This window comes from Lithobates pipiens, unplaced genomic scaffold (genome assembly GCF_037356315.1).
Source record: "Lithobates pipiens isolate NorthernLeopardFrog02 unplaced genomic scaffold, aLitPip1_a1.2 Scaffold_1, whole genome shotgun sequence".
Lineage (NCBI taxonomy): Eukaryota > Metazoa > Chordata > Amphibia > Anura > Ranidae > Lithobates > Lithobates pipiens.
Window position 1 is genome coordinate 194394166 of NW_027507685.1, and position 23071 is coordinate 194417236.

A 23071-nucleotide genomic window follows, 5' to 3' on the forward strand; every position below is an offset into this window, starting at 1 on the left:
CAACCTCACCGTGCCCATAATCTCAGCCTCACCATGCCCATAATGCAGTCTCACTGTGCTCATAATCTCAGCCTCGCCATGCCCATAATCTCAGCCTCACCATGCCCATAATTGCAGCCTCACCATACCCATAATGCAGTCTCACCGTGCCCACAATCTCAGCCTCACCGTGCCCATAATCGCAGCCTTACTGTGCCCATAATGCAGTCTCACCATGCCCATAATCTGAGACTTACCTGCCCATAATCGCAACATCACCGTTCCCATAATGCAGTCTCACCTTGCCCATAATGCAGTCTTACATGCCCATAATTGTAGCCTCCCCGTGCCTATAATTGCAGCCTCGCCGTGCCCATAATCGCAGCCTCACCATGCCCATAATCTCAGCCTCACCTTGCCCATAATGCAGTCTCACTGTGCCCATAATCTCAGCCTCAACGTGCCCATAATCTCAGCCTCACCATGCCCATAATCGCAGCCCCATCGTGCCCATAATGCAGTCTCACCATGCCCACAATCTCAGCCTCACCATGCTCATAGGCGCAGCCTCACCATGCCCATAATCGCAGCCTTACCGTGCCCATAATGCAGTCTCACCGTGTCCATAATCGCAGCCTTACCATGCCCATAATCGCAGCCTCACCGCGCCCATAATCTCAGACTTACCGTGCCCATAAGAGCAGCCTCACCGTTCCCATAAAGCAGTCTCACTGTGCTCATAATCGCAGCCTCACTGTGCCCATAATGCAGTCTCACCGTGCCCATAAGAGCAGCCTCACCATGCCCATAATCTCAGCCTCACCATGCCCATAATGCAGTTTCACTGTGCCCATAATCTCAGCCTCACCGTGCCCATAATTGCAGCCTAACTGTGCTAATAATGCAGTCTTACCGTGCCCATAATCGCAGCCTCACCGTGCCCATAATCGCAGCCTTACCATGCCCATAATGCAGTCTAACCACGCCCACAATCGCAGCCTCACCGTGCCCATAATCTCAGACTTACCGCGCCTATAATCACAGCCTCGCCATTCCCATAATGCAGTCTCACCATGCCCATAATCACAGCCTCACTATACCCATAAAGCAGTCTCACAGTGCCCATAATCAAAGCCTCGCTGTGCCTATAATCGCAGCTTCACCATGCCCATAATGCAGTCTCACAGTGCCCATAATCACAGCCTCACCGTGCCCATAATGCAGTCTCACCGAGCCCTTAATCTCAGCCTCACCATGCCCATAATCACAGCCTCACCGTGCCCATAATCGCAGCCTCACCGTGCCCGTAATGCAGTCTCACTTGCCCATAATCTCAGCCTCAATGTGCCCATAATTGCCGCCTCACCATGCCCATAATGCAGTCTTACCGTGCTCGTAATGCAGTTTCACCATGCCCATAATGCAGTCTCACTGTGCCCATAATCTCAGCCTCACTGCAGTCAGTGCATGTGCCTGGATTACACAGTCTGCAGACAAGTCCCGCCCTCCTCCTAGATCAGCTTGTGTGATAAACAGAACACTGCGTCTATCACATGAGCTGGTCTAGGAGGAGGGCGGAACTTTTCTCACAGCGCGGCCAAAGTTTTCACACACAGCTCCGAGACACAGCAGGAGATGTCCGCAGGCTGTGTATGACATGTAGTGGAGGAGGAGGAGGAGGGAGTGGAGCGGAGCACTGCGCTGCAGCCATAGCTTAGCCCAAAGCAGCCCCAGGGCTGCCAGCCTACCGGGAAATGTCCCGGTATCCCGGTAGGCCAGTCCGGCCCTGCCTCAATCTAACTGGAGGGAAGTTCAAAACTAATCTTAGAAAGCATTATTTTACTAAAAGGGTAGTTGAAGTCTGGAATAAAACTACCAGCTGAGGTAGTGAGACAGTCAACAGTAAATAGATAAAAAAAATGCTTGGGATGAATATAGATCTACCGTACAGTCAGACAACAAAGTTAACAAAAAAAAAACTCAAAAACAAAAAAAGTTAAAAAAATTAGCAGACTCAATGTATTTTTCTGCCGCCACTTTTCCATGTTTCTATGTCGTTAGCTTTGCTTACATTCTCTAAACCTGACCCTTGAGTGTGAGAGACAGTTTTGAGATCCCCTGATGTATGACAGATAATGCCCTTTCAACTAAGTGGCCTTATGATAACACATGCTTTCCTTTAGCACTAGAGTATGCATAACTAGATCAAATAACATATAATTGTTTTACTTTTTCCTTACTATGGGGCTTTGTCGATACTGTTATGCACACTGAGGGGTAAGGATGAACTTGCCTTTGGTCTGAACTTGAGGCCATATTAGGTCAATGATGTGTATGTGCAGGTGCGGAGGCCTGGTCGCAGTTGATTGGGCAGCAGTGAGCAGGAGTGACAAATTCTTTACAGGTTTGGTTCAAACCCCAGTTCAGGCTAAACCTGAGCTCATCCCTATTGAGGAGCTCATAATAGCATGTGTTATCAACATAAGGTCGGATAGTTAACAGGGTAGCTACAAAGTCACCTCTCTCTGACTCCCAAGTACAGGACTCCAATTAAGAAAAGCATCCTAGAGGCGCTGGGATTTTGATTTGATGAGTTCATACAAGGTAGTGAGAGAAGAAAAGCCTTCAGAGAGCTCACTGGCTCGGGTTAGGATGCTCACAACAGGCACCAGAGAGTACCCAGCAGGTTACGAGAAAAAAAACATGCACTTATAGAAGGAGCGCCAGACCAAAGGTTAATGCTCCGTACACACAAGCAGATTTTCCATCGGAAAAAACTTGAATGTTTTTTCCGACGGAATTCCGCTCAAGCTTGGCTTGCATACACACGGTCGCACAGAAGTACTCTGAACTTTCGACCATTAAGAACACGGTGATGTACAACACTATGATGAGCCAAGAAAAGAAGCTCAATGCTTCCGATTATGCGTCAAATTGTTTCCGAGCATTTTGCGTGTTGGAATTTCTGATCGGAACTTTTTCTGACCGAAAAATAGAGAACCTGCTCGCAATCTTTTGCTGGCTGGAATTCTGCCAATGGAGCATACACACGGTCAGAATTTCTGACCAAAAGCTCGCATCTGACTTTTGCTGGCAGAATTTCTGATTGTGTGTATGGGGCTTAAGAGTCTAAGTTCATTTATTAGCTAATATAAAAAAAAAAGCCAACATGTTTCAGGGGTCAGAATGAACTCGAAATAAAGCTTTGCTGTGTAGGGAAGCAAATTGCTGGATCAGGAGAGTTACTGGCTAGCAGTATCCACTTCCTGCCTGTCCAAAGTAGCTGTACTGCGAGCAGGCAACAGCTCAAGGCCAGGTGATGTACCTGTAGATTGCAGCTTTCTTCTGGGTTTAGGGTGTGCATAGGTGCACCCCCCACCAGACCTGTGCTGTGACTGGACACAGCACGAGTTTGGCAGCTGACTTCAGCCAATGATTTTGGCTAAAGTCAGGTGATCAGCTGTGGCCACTAACAGAGTTCTGTGTTTACAAAAACACAGAACCCTGCGTACTATGAACAGTGATCTGGCTGTTTAATCTCCCTGCTTTGCAAATAGTTAAGTAAAAGCAGCACACAGTTAACCCTTTGATTGCCCCTAGATGTTAACCTCTTCTTAGCCAGTGTCATTAGTACAATGACAGTCACTGATCAGCTTCTTTATTAATATAATGTAATAGCTGCGTAAATTATTATTATTATTCACGATTTATATAGCGCCAACAGTTTATGCAGCACTTTACAAAGTGGAGGGGGGGCAGCACAATTACAGTACAATACAGAAGGGACAGGAGGGCCCTGCTCATACATTCTAAAGGGAGGGGGTGGAGCTACAAAAGGTAATAGATGTGAGGAATGATTTGATGGGGTTGTTAGGTGGGTGTGGGGTAGGCTTCCCCGAATAAGTGAGTTTTTAGGGATCTCCTAAAGGTGGACAGGTTAGGGGCTGATCAGATATATACGGGGCAGGGAATTCCAGAGGCTGAGAGAGGCTCTGGAGAAGCCCTGAAGATGAGCATGAGAAGTGGTAACAAGGGAGCTAGGGAGCAGGAGCTCTTGGGAGGAGCGGAGGAGACTGTTTGGGCAATATCTGCAGATGAGGTTAGTGATGTAGCTGGGATGGCCTTGTATGTTGTGGTTAGCATTTTGAATTCCAGTACTTTCACACAAACCAATCAATATACACTTACAAAAGACATGTAGCAGAATACATTTTGGCCTAAATTTATGAAGAAATTAGATTTTTTAGATTCTTTTATTGGTTATTTTTTATAAAGAAAATAAATATATATATATATTTATATATATAATTTTTTTTGGTCTTATTTAGTTAATATCCCAAAAAAGAAAAAAAATCAGTTGTGATCAAATACCACCAAAAGAAAGCTTTATTTGTGTGAAATAATTGCTATAAATTTTCTTTGTGTACAGTGTTGCATGACTGCGTAATTACCAGTTAAAGTAGCGCAGTGCTGAATAGCAAAGAATAGCTAATGTGGGTATCTGAGTGAGTAAATGTCAGGGCTGACTTAGCCCTTCCTTCTCTGGGCTGGCTGCTCAGCTGTCAGCTAATTGCCAGCTCTCATATCTCTTCATAGTTACCCAGCTGTTCCTAATCATGCTCGTCTGACCTGCCTACTTAAAGCTGTCCAGCTCACTTCATCTCTGCCTTCGCCTTGATCACATCACAAGAAACCATCTCCTGCGTTCCTGTTTAAAGACTGGCTTGCTGACATCCCTTCTGGCTCCTTATCCTGCTTGCTGTTCCTCCACTTGGATCCCTGACTTCTGGCCTGGCTGATTACCTGATTTGGTTACTGAACTCTGGCCTGGCTGACCACTCGATTCGGTTACTGGACTCTGGCTATGCTTTGACTATGCTTACTATCTACCTTTTTATTTTTTATTAATAAACAAGTGTGATTTAATTGTACTTCTGTCTCGGTCTGGTTCATGGTTTCTGACAGTAAAAGAGTAAGATAAATTAGCTTCCCTACACAGATTCACACAGTTTGAGTCCATTCCATATCTGTTATTTTTAGTGAAGTCCTGATGAAGAGGGAGTTTTTTTTATGACCCCTTAAACACATTTTGTATAAATGAATAAATTAAATTTGGACTCCTTTATCCTTTAGTCTGGTGAGCCTTCTATTTAGTTCAAGAGTCAGACAAATTAAAATCTTTCATAAGTAACCTATTATTTATTATGTATCATTACGTTATATTAAATAAAATAATTCTGCAGAAATCTTAATTTCTAACATAAAATGTCCTCAATGGCTTTGTGTAATGATCACACATGAAGCTACACACACATTCATCATTTGAGGTCAATCGTAATTATAAAGTACTTTTGCCAGATCAGGCAGTCTTCAGTGGAAAATGCAGATCTTTAGTATTACAGTGGCAAAATCAAAGCACAAATCCCCAATTTTGTTAAAAAAAACAGTTTTATGTGTTAATGCTGCACTTTTCTTTTCTTCTATGCATTGCTCCTTGTTGAACACTGCATGTCCATAGGAAGTACCGTATATACTCGAGTATAGGCCGACCCGAATATAAGCCGAGGCCCCCAATTTACCCCCAAAAAAACTGGCAAACTTATTGACTCGTGTATAAGCCGAGGGTGAGACATGCCTGTCCATCCCTGTGTGTGTGTCCGTCCATCCCTGTGTGTCCGTCCATCCCTGTGTGTCCGTCCATCCCTGTGTGTCCGTCCATCCATCCCTGTGTGTGTCTCCGTCCATCCATCCATCCATCCCTGTGTGTGTGTGTCTCCATCCATCCATCCATCCATCCCTGTGTGTGTGTGTCTCCATCCATCCATCCATCCATCCCTGTGTGTGTGTGTCTCCATCCATCCATCCATCCGTGTGTGTGTGTGTATCCATCCATGTGTGTGTGTGTGTGTGTGTGTGTGTGTGTGTGTGTGTGTGTGTGTGTGTGTGTGTGTGTCCAGCCTACCTGTGTCCCGAGCCTTTGTCCCGAGCCTCCGTCCCGTGCCTTGCCTCCTTGCCTCCGTGCCTTGCCGCCGTGCCTTGCCTCCGTCCCGTCCCGTCCCGTCCCGTCCCGTGCCGTGCCTTGCCTTGCCTCCGTCCCGTGCCCTCTTCGTCGGGCGCCTCGGCGGCCATTGTAAAATTCAAAAGCTGCGCCGCCGCCTTCGCCTGTGATAGGCGGAACACTGAATTTCCCAGCAGCCTGTGTTCCGCCTATCACGTACATCGTATCATCCTCGTCCGTAGTACGAGGATGATACGATGTCCGTGATAGGCGGAACACAGGCTGCTGGGAAATTCAGTGTTCCGCCTATCACAGGCGAAGGCGGAGCCGGAGGCGCGGCTTTTGAATTATAGAATGGCCGCTGTCTGTCTGCTCGACACGCTGATCGAGCGGGCAGACAGCGATGACTCGAGTATAAGCCGAGGGGGGCACTTTCAGCCTCAAAAAAGAGGCTGAAAATCTCGGCTTATACTCGAGTATATACGGTAATAGTACCCCTATGCCAAATTACATACATACACAAAGTAACCAATATATTCAGAAAAAAACACAAATGAGTGGTAGAAGTGATGGCCATGGGAGGGTGATGCTCTCTTGTGGTGAGGGAAGAAATATTTTAACAGCACATGTTGTGATGACGCGTTTTGTGATAACTAGTCATTTCCTCCTTCCTTCCTGCGATCAATAAAATCATTATCCATAATGATACGTGTGGTCAAGATATTCCATTCCTCTTGTTCGACCTCAGTAGAACATCACTCCCCCAGGGGCACCTCTGCTAACACTCTTTTGGGTATTTTCTTAATACATCAGCTTCATCCCACCATCTTGTCATCCCACCAGTGGACCTAGAACTGGGCTCCAGGGCATTGACCATCCTCACCCCTAAGCTCGTAGGGGCATGTTGGGGGACATCTATTCCAAGAGCAGCCCAGGAATACCAAATGCCAGGGCATGCTGATATACAAAAAAGTTAACAGTTCCTGTGGTCTCCAACCAAAGCATGTCCCTTTCTAGTTTCTTCACCTTGCTATTGACTAGTGAGTTTGCCTATCACAATAATGGGTCAATATCAGGGCATAAAAAGCAAGAGGGTGCATGCCCAGATTTGCAACCAATCAGCTGGTCTTTCTATGTAAAATGGCTTGCATCCAGGTTTTAGAGCTTCTGTGATCTTCAACTATAACATGCTCCTTACTGGTTCCTTCACCTTACTATTAACTAATAAGGATGACTATTACAATGATGAACCAATATCAAGGCATATAAAGCAAAGGGGGCATACCAAGCTTAGCAATGATTAAGCTAGTCCCTTTTTCTATAATAGAATTTCCCCAGGTTTTAGAGCTCCTGTGGTCTCCAACTATAGCATGCCCCGGTCTGGTTCCTTCACCTTACTACTAACTAATGAAATTGTCTATCACAATCACACAGTCAACCTAACTAACTATGTCTATGTAACTATGACATATAAAACAAGAGGGGCCATGCTGCCAAGGTTTGCATTCATTAAGCTGATTTCTCTTTGTATAATAGCATCCCTTCAGGTTTTAGAGCTCCTGTAGTCTCTATAGCATGCCCATTTCTGGTTACTTCACCCTACTATTAACTAGTTAACTAGTAAGGTTGCCTATCATATTGATGGACCAATACCAAGGCAATAGGGGGTGTGGCAAATGGTAATTTGTATAATAGTATGCCCCCAGGTTTTCAGAGCCCTGTGTGATTTACAGGAGATAGGCATGCCATACAAGTGCCTAGGAGGGTGCTTACTAAGGAGGATATGAGTTGTCTTAGAAAGTACACTGCTCAAAAAAATTAAAGGAACGCTTTTTAATCAAAGTATATCATCAAGTCAATTAAAGTGGTTGTAAACCGTTACAGACCACGTTTACCTACAGGTAAGCCTAGATTAAGGCTCATTATGCCTTTGCCTTGTAGGTGCATTTTTTTAAATTTTTTGTTTAGGCTTACTTCCTCTTTAAGCTCCTGGTATATTGATTTGGTCAGTTAAGTAGTAGAGAGGGTTGTTAATCAGTTTCAGCAGCTTTGGTGTTAATGAAATTAACAACAGGTGCACTAGATAAGCAACAATGAGACATCCAAAATAGGAATGGTTTTACAGGTGGAGGCCACTGACATTATTTTTCCCTACTCATCTTTTCTGACTGTTTTTCACTAGTTTTGCATCTGGCTAGGGTCAGTGTCACTACTGGTAGCATGAGGCAATACCTAGACCCTATAGAGGTTGCACAGGCAGTGCAACTCCTCCAGCATGGCAAATCAATAAGTGTCATTGCCAGAAGGTTTGCTGGATCTCCCAGCACAGTCTCAGGAGCTTGGTGGAGATTCCAAGAGACAGGCAGTTAGTGTAGAAGAGTTGGACAGGGCCATAGAAAGTCCTTAACTCATCAGCAAGACCTGTATCTGCTCCTTTGTGCAAGGAGGAACAGGATGAGCACTGCCAGAGCCCTACAAAATGGCCTCCAGCAGGCCACTGGTATGAATGTCCTTGATCAAACAATCAGAAACAGACTTCATGAGGGTGGCCCGAGAGCCTGACATCGTCTAGTGGGCCCTGTGCTCACTGCCTGGCACTGTGGGGCTAGATTGTCATTTGCCATTCAACACCAGAATTGGCAGGTCCGCCACTGGCGCCCTGTGCTTTAAACAGATGACAGCAAGTTCACCCTGAGCAGATGTGACAGACGTGAAAGGGTCTGGAGAAGCCATTGAGTTATGCTGTCTGTAACATCATTCAGCATGACCGATTTGGTGGTGGGTCAGTGATGGTCTGGGGAGGCTTATCCATGGAGGGTGCACATACCTCTACAGGCTAGACAATGGCACCCTGACTGCCATTAGGTATAGGAATCCTTGGACCCATTGTTAGACCCTACGTTGGGTCAGTGGGACCTGGGTTCCACCTGGTGCACAACAATGCCCAGACTCATGTGGCAAGAGTATGCAGCCAGTTCCTGGAGGATGAAGGAATTAATACCATTGAATGGCCCCCACGCTTGTGTGACCTAAATCCAATAGAATACCCTTGGGACATTATGTTTCGGTCCACCAGCAGGTTGCACTTCAGTCTGTTCAGGAGCTCAGTGATGCCCTCGTCCAGGTCTGGGAGATAATACTCCAGGACACCATCCCTCCTCATTAGAAGCATGCCCTGACGTTGTCAGGCATGCATACAAGCACACGGGAGCCACACAAATTACTGAGAACCATGTTGAGTTGCTGCAATGAAATTTCAGCAAAATGGACTAGTCTGTGGCAGAATTTTTTCGCTTTGATTTTAAGGGTGTCTTTGAATTCAGCCCTCTGTAGGTTGATAGGTTTCATTTCCATCAAACTATATGGCCTCCTTTCCTTCCTAACACATTACCCAGTCCATATGAGTATAGATATCCAGCATGAGATTTTTCCCCATTGAGATCTTCTGATGTGTTTTTAAAGTGTTCCTTTCATTTCTTTTTTTTAGCAGTGTATTTGATGGCCGCAAGTTTACTTAAAAGCCAAATACAAGAAAAAAACAGCTGACAAAAGATTTTTGTTTAAGTTCATCCAGTTCTGAGATTTACACAGCTTTGCTATACAACACAACCCTTGGCTGCCAGGGCAGGGAACCTGATTTTGGTTTGCTGCAGCCATGGAGCACATACAGGTCTTGCCCCTCCTCAGGCTGTGACTGTATAGTCAAAGAAGAAAACAGCAGCCTGATGAGCTTATATCTCCGTCACTCTGCTCTCTTCTCCTATCAACCATCCGCATCCACACTGAGTGTGCTGGGTGGGCCTGGGCACACCCTAATCACTTAGTGCACATTAGCATTATCCCTGTTTAGCAGCGGGAGTTGGGAAAGATCTCCCTCTTACTGGCTCTGCCATCTGCCATAAGAGTAGTGCTTACGCACTTCCTTCATTGTGCCATTGTGCAGGGAGATCAATGTGCCAGGGCCATATATATATATATATATATATATATATATATATATATATATATATGTTAGCACACAAGCACTGCAACACAACTGATTGGTTTCTTTTGCTGCTTTTCCCTCTCTTAGCCTGAGCCCTGCTGTATAGGGGGTTGCAAAAAGCTGACACTAGGTCAAATTCACACCCTTACACTGCTTGTATTATAATAACTCATTTGATGATGTATTCAGGAATATCAAGCTGTCTCTCTGGATTTTGGTTTCCTAGAATGGTTACAGTTACTATGTAAATTGTTGGCAGTCACTATATAAATTCATGTAATAAATAAATCAATGAAATATTCTGAAGTTATGTCAGTGATGATACAATTGCTTAGTGTGAGTTACATTACTTTATACATTTCCCTTGACTTTATTAAATAATTCCAATAGTGGTAATATGAAAAGTAATAAAAATACATTATCTATTCAGAAATAATGTTGAAAATGTTCTACCCTCAAAAATAACAGGAAGGGGACAAAATCCAGACAAAAATGTGCAAATGATGTGGAAAGATTTTCCATCATGCTAGTAAACAGAGAATTATCCATGACTTCTATGGAATATTCACTCCATAGATACGCACATGTCCCTTTTTCAATGTTGGGTTATGCTTGATGTAAGAATGTTCACTTTTACCAGTGCAAAAAATAGATGTATATTGTAGGAGAGGTGGACCCCTTAATTGGGGAAGGTGAGATAAACCAATTTCTGAATTTCTTAGAGGCAGCTCTCTGTCAGCAGGGGTACCCCAAAAAGCCTTCAGAAATGTTTTTGGGGTAATGGAAAAAATGAGAGCACCATAATCATTGGATCATTCAAGTGCAGTTTTTTTTTTTTCAGTTTCAATAATTTTACTTACATTTTTGTACAAATAACAAGATTGCCCATGCAGAGGCTGAGGTATCTGGTGAAAGTAAAGCCGCGTACACACGGGCGGACTGTCTGGCCAACTTAGTCCGTCGAAACACATTTCAGCGGACAGTCCGCTCGTGTGTGGGCTTCAGCTGACTTTTTCAGCGTGCAGTCTGGCGGACTAAGTATTTCGGAATTTCCGTAATATTGTCCGTCCAACTTTGGTTTCAGCGGACAGTCCGCTCGTGAGTAGGCTAGTTCGACGGACTAAGTATGGCGCATGCTCAGAAAGGATTTACACGGCGAAAGGTTGCATTGCTGTGTATTGGACGTCCTATTTCTAGTCCCGTCGTACGTGCTGTACACGTCATCGCGCAAGCTTTCGACGGACTGTTTGTTCATCGTGTGTGGTCAAGTCCGTTCATTCAAAAGTAGGACGGACTGTCCGTCGGATTGTCTGACGGACTAAGTTGGCCATACAGTCCGCCCGTGTGTACGCGGCTTCACAGGTAATAGGAATACAGAGTCGGGTGCGTTTAGAAGCTAATTTACAGAGCCCCATAAGTGTGTGCAGCCTACGGTATTGTATTAGGACGTGCACTCCTAATACATAGGATGTGCACTCCAGAGCTCAAAAACACTTGTGTGTATATACACTATGTTACCAAAAGTATTTGGGGCGCCTGCTCATTCCTTGTTAGCACATGAGCACTACAGAAAAACTGATTTGCTCCTTGAGCTGCTTCTTTCTCTTCAAGTCTTATGCCCTGTACACACTGTCGGAAATTCCAACGGAAATAGTCCGATCGGATTATATTGTCGGACTTTTTCCGTCAGAAATTCCAACGGAAAAAATTTGAGAGCAGGATGTAAAATTTTCTGCCCAAAAAATCCGACTGACAGACTTTTTCCGATAGTTTGTAGAGAATTCCGACGAACAAAGTGCCGCGCGTGCTCAGATCAAATTACGAGACCAAAGCTGTTGGCTACTAGCCTCTACGTAGTGCTGTTGTATGCAACAAACGTCACCATGTTCCGAACGATCGCATTTTCCAACAACTTTGTCCGACCGTCTGCATGCAACACCAGTTTTGGACAAAATCTGTCGGAAAAAATCCAACGGATTTTGTGGTCGGAATGTCCGGCCGTGTGTACAAGGCATAAGCTCTGCTGTGCAGGAAATTGCAAAAGGCTACTACCAAGTAACAAATCAGGTACCTGCAATGCTTGCCTAAAAGGGAAACTAAACTCTCCCAATCACCACTAAATATTTTTAAACATTATGCTGCTAGTATTTGTAAATACAGTATCTCACAAAAGTGATTACATCCCTCTTTATGGGCCTTGCTTTTTGCACTGGTCCAAATCATTTTATGGAGGTTGTTCAGGGGTCGCACAAAGTTGTCGGAAAATCCGATCGTTCGGAACGAGGTGACGTACAAAATGTACGATGGGACTATGTAGAGGCCAGTAGCCAATAACTTTCATCTCCAAATTTTTTCTGAGCATGCGTGGCACTTTGTGCGTCGGAATTCTCTACACATGATCAGAAAAAGTCTAATCGGATTTTGTGGTCGGAAAATTTTAGATTTTAGATCCAGCTCTCAAACTTTTTCCGTCAGTCCAATAGAGCCCACACACTATCGGATTTTCCGACAACATAATCCGATCTGACTTTTTCCATCGGAATTTCCGACCGTGTGTATGGGGCATTGAGGTATCAGCATACCAAGACATTTTGGACAATTTCATGCTCCCAACTTTGTGGGAACAGTATGGGGGTGGCCCCTTCCTCTTCCAGCATGACTGCGTACCAGTGCGCAAAGCAAGGTCCATAAAGACATGGATGAGCGAGGGGGTGAAGGAACTTGACTGGCCTGCCCCTTAACCTGATAGAACACCTTTGAGGAGAATTAGAGCAGAGACTGCGAGCCAGGCCTTCTCATCCACATCAGTGCCTGACCTCACAAATGCGCTTCTGGAAGAATAATGAAACATTCCCATAGACACACTCCTAAACCTTGTGGACAGCCTTCCTAGATGAGTTGAAGCTGTTATAGCTGCAAAGGGTGGGCCAACTCAATATTGGATGGACCAAGACTGGGATGCCATTAAAGTTCATGTGCGTGTAAAGGCAGGTGTCCCAATACTTTTGATAATATAGTGTATATATGTAGAGCAGTGGACAGCATCAGTAAAGCAGAGATTGGTGTCAGTAGGGCAGTGGACGGCGTCAGTAGAGCAGAGATTGGTGTCTGTAAGTCAGAGGACGGTGTTAGCAGAGGAAAGTTTGTTGTCAGTAGGGCAGTGGACGGCGTTTTTTCTTAATTATTATTTCTTTTTAATTATTTTTTACAATTTTATTTTTTTACATTTTTTTTTTACAATAATATTTTTATTATTTTTTAGGAGCCCCATTGGAGGTTTTGGTGAAATATCAAGAGTCTAAATAGACCCCTATTGTCTCACTTTTGAGATAGGGAAAGAAACTGAGGACAGAGATTCCCCAGTTCCTTTCTCTGTAGCCTCAGCTGCACTGGACAGTGAATGAATAGGAAGTGCTTTTTGCTAAACGGCTGCCTGTTCATTGATAAAGTGAAGCATAGTAAACACAGTTTACTATGATTCAGTTATAAATGGACAGAGGAGCAGTACCGATTACCCATTGTATTCATTTAGGGAAAAAAGGGGGCGATAAATGAAATATTTACCGACCCCTTCCTCTGCTCTCTATCCTGAAACATTCCTCCAGCAGCCAGCAGGAGAGGAGAGTAGAGAAGCCAGAAGTGCTGTGCGAAAGGGTGGGAGGCCCAGGCAACAGGGAAAATCTGTGTCACATGGAGTGATTAGGGTGTGCCAGGCACACCCAGCACACCCTGTGCACACATGTGTGAAGGGCCCCATCTATCTCATGTTTCATCTGAGGGCAGATAACGTTAGCGAGCAAAGTGAGCCTGCATGGAAATTCATGGGTCCAAATAAAGTACTGAAAGGAGGAAGAGGCTGAGGAGGGAGGGTTCTGAGGGCCCTTAGGAAGAGGAGGGGAGTTAGATGGTGTGAATAAGGGTTTTTTAGCTGGAATTCTGCTTTAAAGAATGGCATGACTGTCTACAGTGACTTCACATTACTTGTATTTGCATGCAGAAACTTGCAATTCCCCAAAGGTTTTAAGGAAGAGGCTGGATCATCTCTTGTCTTCATTTTATTAAACTGGAACTCCAATGACACCTGTTTCCCTTTACTGACCAATTCTTGCCATGGTACATAACCCTATAAAACCCTTAGCAGGCTACAAAATAGCTCTGACAATGGCACTTGGGGCCAGCCAAGGAGAGTTTACTGGTAAATATGCTTCGTATGAAATAGTTGCATGCTTGGGAATGTAGCAGGAAATAATTTGCAATACTCAAGAGATAAAAAGTCAAATGGGCTATAATTACATACTCCACCACCATCATAACTTTGCTGGGAACAATGTTTATGTGTCCCTGTCTGGATTCATTTAAACTGTACAAACTTACATACACCCTGCTTCAATATGAGATGACTTTCTCTATGTATACTGTGGTTTTCACAATAGAACTATATAAAGCAATGCATCAAAACCAATCCATACTATATAATCCACTGGCCTGGGATGTTACCATGTAGGAACAGTACAATAAAATGCTTGTCCTAGTGTATAATCGTTACAGCGAGGATTTATAGACCATGAAGCCTTGTTCTGCTGATACGTGGAAGAGAATTCTATATCCTTCTTGGTCTTCAGGGGTTCCTTGAATATCTGACTCACAAAAGTCTACTTATTGGTATGCAAAGTACAGAAGGTATATGACTGTTAGAAATTGCGGGAAACAGCTTGTAGAACCCATATAAAATCTATTTATCTTTCTATCTAGTTACCTGCAACACTGCTATATAGCCAATGAGCTACAAACATTTGAACTCTTGCAACCCAACCTGAGCCTTGATGAAGGGGGATTTCTTGGACCCCAAAACACATTGGCTATCTTCCCACTAGTTGGGACTTCACTGTAAACAATAAAGGATATATGGACTTTTCAACTTATCATTTGGCACTTGGTTTCTTCTGTTCACATGAGCTTCTGAAGTTGAGTGTGTCTCATTTCTGTGGGACTATCCCCCATTTTATAAGAACTACTACCAACCTGTGTCTGAAGAAAGTCAAGCTTTAAGTCCATTTCCGCTTTTTTCTCCATTAGGTAATCTATCTACTATACAGTATATCCATTAAGTTCTACACATCTATCCATGTTCCTGGTTGAGATATCCATCTAGATTTAATTATAGTCCATATTTAATTATAGTCCATATTTGAACTCTAGCAACCAAACCTGAATCCTGATGAACAGGGCTTCTTTGGCCCCAAAATTTGTTGGCTACTGTCAACTGGTAGTTACTTCACAGTCAAGAATAAATGATATATGGACTGTTGAACTGATCATTTTCAACTTTGTTTCTTCTGTTCACATGAAATTCTGAAGCTGGGTGTGTCCCACTTCTGTGGGACTATCCCCCATTTGATAAGAACTACTACCAACCTGTATCTAAAGAAAGCCAAACCTCAAGTCCCTCATGGCTATTTTATTTCATTAAATTATTTATCTATCTACCTGATTAGTTACCAGCAACGCTGCTATATAGCCTTTAGGTTTAATGCCGCGTACACACGACCAGACTTAGGTCCGACAGACTTTCGACGGAGTTCTGACAGAGTTCTGACTGACTTTCCGAATGAACGGACTTGGCCACACACAATCACACCAAAGTCCGACGGATTCGAACGTGATGACGTATGACTGGACTAGAATAAGGAAATTCATAGCCAGTAGCCAATAGCTGCCCTAACGTCAGTTTTTGTCCCTCGGACTAGCATACACACGAGCGGATTTCTCGGTAGGAACTGGGTCCGGCGGAGTTCTGGCGGAAAAATTTGAAACATGTTCCATTTCTAAAGTCTGTCAGACTTTTGCGAATCAAAAGTCTGCTGCAGCCCACACACGATCGAATAGTCTGCCGGAATCATTCCATCAGACTTTTGATGCTGAAAAGTCCGGTCATGTGTACGCGGCATTACACATCTATCCATGATCCTGATTGAGATATCTATCCAGGTTTAATGACAGTCCACATTTGAACTGTAGCAACCAAACCTGAGCCCTGATTAACAGGGATTCTTTGGTCCCCAAAAAATGTTGGCTACTGTCCTTCATCTGGTTGTTACCTCACTGTCAAGAATAGAGGATATATGAACTTTTGAAATGATCATTTGGCACTTGGTTTCTTCTGTTCACATGAACTTCTCAAGATGGGTGCGTCCTTTCTGTGGGACTAGCCCCCTTTTGAAAAAAATCTACTACCAACCTGAATCTGAAGAAAAGCCAAGCTTCAAATCTATTGCTTCTATTTTATTTTTTGCATTACATTATCTACCTATCTATCCATCTAGTTACCAGCTATGCTGCTATATAGCCACTAAGGTCTACACATCTATCCATGTTCCTGGTTAAGCTATCCATGCAGGAGGTTTCATCACTGACCACATTTAAACGCAAGCAAACCTTGATGAAGGGGCCCTTGAAATGCACTGGACTCGGTCTTTTCACTGATTGCGACTTTACTTTCAAGAAAGGATACACAGTATGTATCTGGAGAAAGTAAAGCTTCAAGTCCATCTCTTTTACTTTATTCCATTCATTATCTATCTTTCTTTCTGTCTATCTCTCAATCTCTGTCTGTCTGTCTATCTATAACTCTTCTATATAGTTCTACATATATGGCCATGTTCCTGGTTGAGATATACATTCAGGAGGTTTCTACATTTGAACTCCTGGTACCAATCCTGTCAGTATGCTGTCCATGAAGATTAGGAATAGCGGGCTGGCTATAACCTGACTGGGTTCTGTAAGGACTCTTGGGTGTAAGCCATCTGGTCCTGGTGATTTATTTGTGTTAAGCTTATCCAGTCTTTCCTTAACTCTGGCCTCTGTTAGCCACAAGGGTATACCCCGTGATGTGTCACTAACAATACTTTTCCTGCATAAAAACTGAAGAGAAAAAAAGCATTTAGTATAGTTGCCCTCTCTGTGTCATCTGTAAACATCCTCCCATCATTGTATTTTATGTGGGCAATGTGTTCTGATCTTGCCTTTTTACGGTTAATATATCTAAAAATATAGACTGAACCAAGGTGTATTTCAAAAGGCCTATAATGCACCTCTCAGTGCCAAATTCAGCAAACCAAAAATCCCCCCCAAAAAAATGTATAACATATATACGTGACCCGTCCAGTTACTAAAAAGTACCAAAGAGGTCAACAAGATAGCAGCCGTTTAACCACTTTCAGACCGGACCAATTTGCTGGTCAAAGACCAGACCACTTTTTGCGATTCGGCACTGCGTCACTTTAACTGACAATTGCGCGGTCGTGCGACGTGGCTCCCAAACAAAATTGACGTCCTTTTTTTCCCACAAATAGAGCTTTCTTTTGGTGGTATTTGATCACCCCTGCGGTTTTTATTTTTTGAGCTATAAACAAAAATAGAGCGACAATTTTGAAAAAAACGCATTATTTTTTACTTTTTGTTATAATACATATCCCCAAAAATATATAAAAAAACATTTTTTTCCCTCAATTTAGGCCGATACGTATTCTTCTACATATTTTTGGTAAAAAAAATCACAATAAGCGATTATTGATTGGTTTGCGCAAAAGTTATAGCGTTTACAAAATAGGGATAGTTTTATAGCATTTTTATTAATTATTTTTTATTATTTTTATTTTTACTAGTAATGGCGGCGATCTGCAATTTTTATTGTGACTGCGACATTGTCGGGGACCCATCGGACATTTTTGACACATTTTTGGGACCATTGTCATTTATACAGTAATCACTGCTATATAAATGCAGTGATTCCTGTGTAAATGACACTGGCAGTGAAAGGGTTAACCTGTGGGTGGCAGTGTAGGGGTTAAGTGTTCCTAGGGGTGTGTTACTAACTGTGGGGGGGTTGGGCTTTCATTTAGTGTACACTGATCTCTGCTCCAATCACATGGAGCAGAGATCAGCGTCACTAGTTGCTAGGCAGAATGGGAAAATGTTGTTTATACAGCATTTCCTCCATTCGGCCGCTCCGTGAGACGATCGCGGGGATGCCCGCGGCGATCGAGTCCACGGGTCCCGCGACCGGACTCACGGGGGTCCCGACCAGCGCGGGAGCGCGCCGCCGGCGGCGCGCTCCTGATGGCACGGCGGCAACAAATATTGGATGTACATGTACGCCAATATGCCTGCCCGTGCCATTCTGTCGACGTACATCGTCGTGCACTGGTCGGGAAGTGGTTAAGATTAAAAAATAAAACAATTATGTAAAAGTAGTACAAAAATCAATCAGTCCAATTACTAAAAGCTTCAGTACTAAAACAGCGCTGTAGGAAAAGTCTGAGATAGAACCGTGTAAAATTAATAAAAGTCCTTAATGTGCAGAAAAGGTGACAATAGTGGTTTAATCAGCGTTGCAAGGTGATATCGGTGTTTTATTCCAAGTGTTATTAGTATGCCATTCACCAGATTTTCAGAGGCTTTCACCACGTGTAGCACGTCCCCCTAGGGGGTTAAACTCACCAGACAAAGCTGAAAAAAGTGCCTTTAAGGAGGTATTCCCTCTCTAGGTTTACCAATTTTCCATTGCCATCCACTAGGGTCCAGCTGCCAAAAGTGCTCCAAACACGTCATAGAATATAAACAAGAATTTGCACATAGCGTAATTCTGTTTTATTTAAACGTTAGTCACACAGGCTACAAAGACCCCCTATAATAATCTGCGTACATTTATTCAAAGTAATACAGCATTTTAAAAATGTGTGTTCTGTCACCGTATTTTCCAACGTCACTTCCGACTTCAGACGCCCTCTGTTGAAGTCGGAAGTGACGAAATGCGTCAGAGCGTGGCCTACACGACGTTCCCGGAAGTGACGATTGCATTCTACCGCTAACCAGATCCAGGAAGTAACACACATTGTCAGCAAGGAGACACATGCGGACGCTCCTGGCGTTGGAAAATACGGTGACAGAACACACATTTTTTAAATTCTGTATTACTTTGAATAAATGTTCCCACAAATTTTAAGTCCTCCTCATATAATAGCAGCTCCAGTTCCAGTTCTCTTTGAAATTCTACCTGCACAAATTCCACCTCCCCCTTGTCCCATTCACAATGTCACTCCTCTCAACCACCCTTACATAATTCTTGAGATATAGGCACACCCCTCCCCCTATTCTACCTTCCCTGTCCTTCCAATACAAGGAATAGCCCTTGATATTTGCCAGCCAATTGTGTGAGCTGTCAAATCAAGTTTCTGTTGTTCCCACAAATTTTAAGTCCTCCTCGTATAATAGCAGCTCCAGTTCCTCCATTTTATTAGCTAGGCTCTTGGCATTTGTGTATATGCCTCTCAGTTTTGTATAAGTGCATATTATTCTCTCCTCATGTGTTCTCTAGCTTTGTTTTTGATTTGTGCGCGTATTCACCATGGGATTAGATGTTACAGCTGTATTATCACTACTGACTCCACTATTACCTTCTGTCTTTTGCTCACCGATGGCTATTACTTCCTTTAACCCCTACCCCCCCCCCCCCTACCTAGTTTAAAAGCCCCTACAACTTTGTGGCCATCTTTCTTCCCAATAGAGCTGTACCCTCCCTCACATGTTTGCTGTGTCCCCAATATGGCTTCTCGCAAACTGCAGACGAGACTTCTTATGGCTTTCTTTCAACAATGGTTTTCTTCTTGCCACTCTTCCATGAAGGTCAGATTTGTGGAATGCAGGACTAACAGTTGTCCTGTGGTCAGATTCTCCCACCTGAGCTGTGGATCTCTGCGGCTTCTCCAGAGTTACCATGGGCCTCTTGACTGCTTGAAGCTTGGGATATTTTTTTATAACCTAACCCTGCTTCAAATTTCTCCACAACTTTATCCCCGACCTATCTGGTGTGTTCCTTGGCCTTCGCGATGCTGCTTGTTCATTAAGGTTCTCTAACAAACCTCTGAGGACTTCGCAGAACATCTGTATTTATACTGAAAAAAATGACACACAGCCGGACTCTATTTACTAATTAGATGACTTCTGAAGGCAATTGGTTCCACTAGATTTTAGTTAGAGGTATCAGAGTAAAGGGGCTGAATACAAATGTATGCCACACTTTTCAGATATTTATTTGTAATACCTTTTAAAAACCATTTATCATTTTTCTTCCACTTTACATTTATGTGCCACTTTGTGTGGGTCTATCACATAATATCTCAAAAAAATACATTTAAATTTTTGGTTGTAACATGAGAAAATGTGAATACTTTTTCAAGGCATTGTATATGTCTATCAGTCTAATTTCTGACTGTGTGCCTGTCTATCTATCTTTTTATCTACCCAAGCCAAGCTTCCTGTCTACAGCCTCTACACTATTATCTATCTATCTATCTATCTATCTATCTATCTATCTATCTATCTATCTATCTATCTATCTATCTATCTATCCTTTTTAATGTTTCCTCTAGTTAGGCATCCTTGCACAACAGACAAATAATGCTAGTCCTCATTGCACAATAAATAAGGCATTCCAAGCACTACTGATATTACGCAAAGTACAGTAATTCAATACACCAATCAAATGTAACTTTTCAATGGTGTAGAACAGACATAATATATACTTATATTTATAATATACCTTGATCAGTCATTGGTTGTTATGGGTTACCTCAGTGTAAAAATATTCTATTATATATATTTGTGTATATATATATATATATATATATATTTTTTTTTTTTTTTTTTTCTTTAACATGTTAAATGGCTACTCTTTTTAAACCTCATGTAATGTAATAAAATTGAAAGTTTTGGTTACATATTTTTGAAAACATATTTTCCCTTTGCTCCATATAGGCTGAAAACATAATTGTATATATACATATATATATATATATATATATATATAAAAACACACACACACAGTATATATGTGTAAGTATGTATATATACACAGTATATATTCAATATATAAAGTGTATATATAGAACAGTATACAGTATATGATAATATATGTGTGTGTGTGTATGTATATATATATATATATATATATATATATATATATATATATATATATATATATATATACACACACACACACAATATACATGTTTATAAATTTAGATATATATTATGGAGATTAGATATATTTTATGGCGTTTATATAGTCTAGAAATATTCTACAAAAATGTTATTTCTGCAAAAGTATTTCATTTCTCATCTTCAAAACAAAATGTAACTTTTTTTTAGCCTCTTCAAGAACTAAAATCATATGAAAAGGAGACAGTCTGTACATAAGTGTTAAACACAACTAATAGGACGTGCTTGCTTACCTTCAGATAGGGGCTTTCCAGTCTGTTCTGAACTTGGAGAGACAAGTCAGTAATGGATAGGATCCCCATCAGTAGTATCATGAACTTTCTTAATAAGTTCTCCATACCTGACAGTCGAAAACTGTTACTGAGCGATCTGTGAAGCGTCACGAGGAAGACTCAGCTTTTCAAATTCACTTTGGACGAACGGACTTTCTTTTGCACTTTTAAACCTAGAGAATTTTTTCTTTTGGGTGTTAAGGTCCATAAAAGATGCATTCATTCCTTTACAAGCCATGATTGTCCAGATGAGTTAGGCTCAGGACGCTTAATTGGAGCCAGGCCAGCTCCTTCCAAACCTCCCCCTTTGCTCTAAATGAAACCAAAATATTTTGAAGTTCAGCCCAGTTTTCTGAAGTGTGTCAATAGCTCTTTAAATGAAAGCAAACCCGGAGCAGGACATCAAAGAGGCCAAGAAGGTGGATGGTTGGAAGTTAGGTTTACTTATTTACTGTTGGGTCAACTTTGACAACTGCTCCTGCTACCATACAGGAGATGGGGGCTGTAGAACGTACCAACGTAAACCACCATATTCTATATATAATCTTTATCTTATTTTTAGAGTTTATTTAATTTAAAATAGTAAGTATAATATATACAGTGGGAAAAATAATTATTTGATCCCCTGCAGATTTTGTAAGTTTGCCCACTTACAAAGAAATTAAGGATCTTTAATTTTTATCATAGGTCTATTTTAAATCATAAAGATAGAATATTAACCAAAAATCCAGATAAAACACATACAAATTTTATAAACTGAATTGCAGTTCAGTGAGTAAAATAAGTATTTGATCTCCTACCAACCAGCAATACTTCGACATGAAGACAACTCGTCATGTGTATAAAAGATATCTGTTTATGGAATCTTTCTTCCATTCAAACCACACCATCATGGGCAAGACCAAAGAGCTGTCAAAAGACGTCAAGGACAAAATTATAGACCTGCACAAGGCTGCAATGGGCTATAAGACCATTAACAAAAAGCTTAGTGAGAAGAAGACAACTGTTGGAGCGATTATTCTCAAATCAAAGAAATACAAAATAGCTATCAATGAGCCCTTGGTCTGGAGCTCCATCCAAGATTTTGCCTCATGGGCTAATGAGAAAAGTGAGGGAATAGCACCGAACTACATAGGAGGAGCTTGTGAATGATCTCAAGGCAGTTGGGACCACAGTCACCAAACAAGCCATAGGTAACAACCAAAAATCCAGAAAAAAAACACATGTACAAATGTTATAAATTGAGTTGTAGTTCAGTGAGTAAAATAAGTATTTGATCCCTAAGCAAAACATGACTTAGTACTTGGTGGAGAAACCCTTGTGTGAAAGCACAGAGGTAAGACATTTCTTGTAGTAGGTTACCAGGTTTGGGCATAGGAGGGTTAAGGTTTCTTGGCTCGAAGTTTCAGCTCCCTCCATAAAATTTTTAATGTGCTTCTTCTTGAGCCACTACTTTGTTGCCTTGGCTGTATGTTTTGGGTCATTGTCATGCTGGGAAGACCCATCCAGGACCTATCTTTAGTGTTCTGGCTGGGGGGGTGAGCCAGGGGGAGAGAAGCAGCAGTACTTTGATCTTCCCAATGGCTGTGGGGGGGGGGGGGGGAGTGTGCCAGTGCAACTCTTATCATTGAAGGCTGTTCTCCCAGCACAGCCAGAAAACAGATCATGCTGGGATAGATGTGGCTCTGATGCCTAGCATAGTCAGTTTGATATAAGAAAGCAGAGGGACTGGCAGGATCACCAGGTAATTCACACAAAGGAAGCAACCCAAAGATACTT

The 23071-nt window shown here is 42.4% G+C and overlaps 1 protein-coding gene across 1 annotated transcript in view; it reads right to left on the reverse strand.

Annotated features, from left to right (window-relative positions):
- ITIH6 (inter-alpha-trypsin inhibitor heavy chain family member 6) overlaps positions 1–21568 on the reverse strand; it is a 104330-nt gene extending 82762 nt beyond the window's left edge. The window contains exon 1 of the mRNA XM_077479416.1: positions 21254–21568. Coding sequence (XP_077335542.1) covers positions 21254–21358 — 105 coding nt within the window. The 5' untranslated portion in view covers positions 21359–21568. The remainder of the gene's footprint in view (positions 1–21253) is intronic.
- Between the last annotated feature and the right edge of the window lie 1503 nt (positions 21569–23071).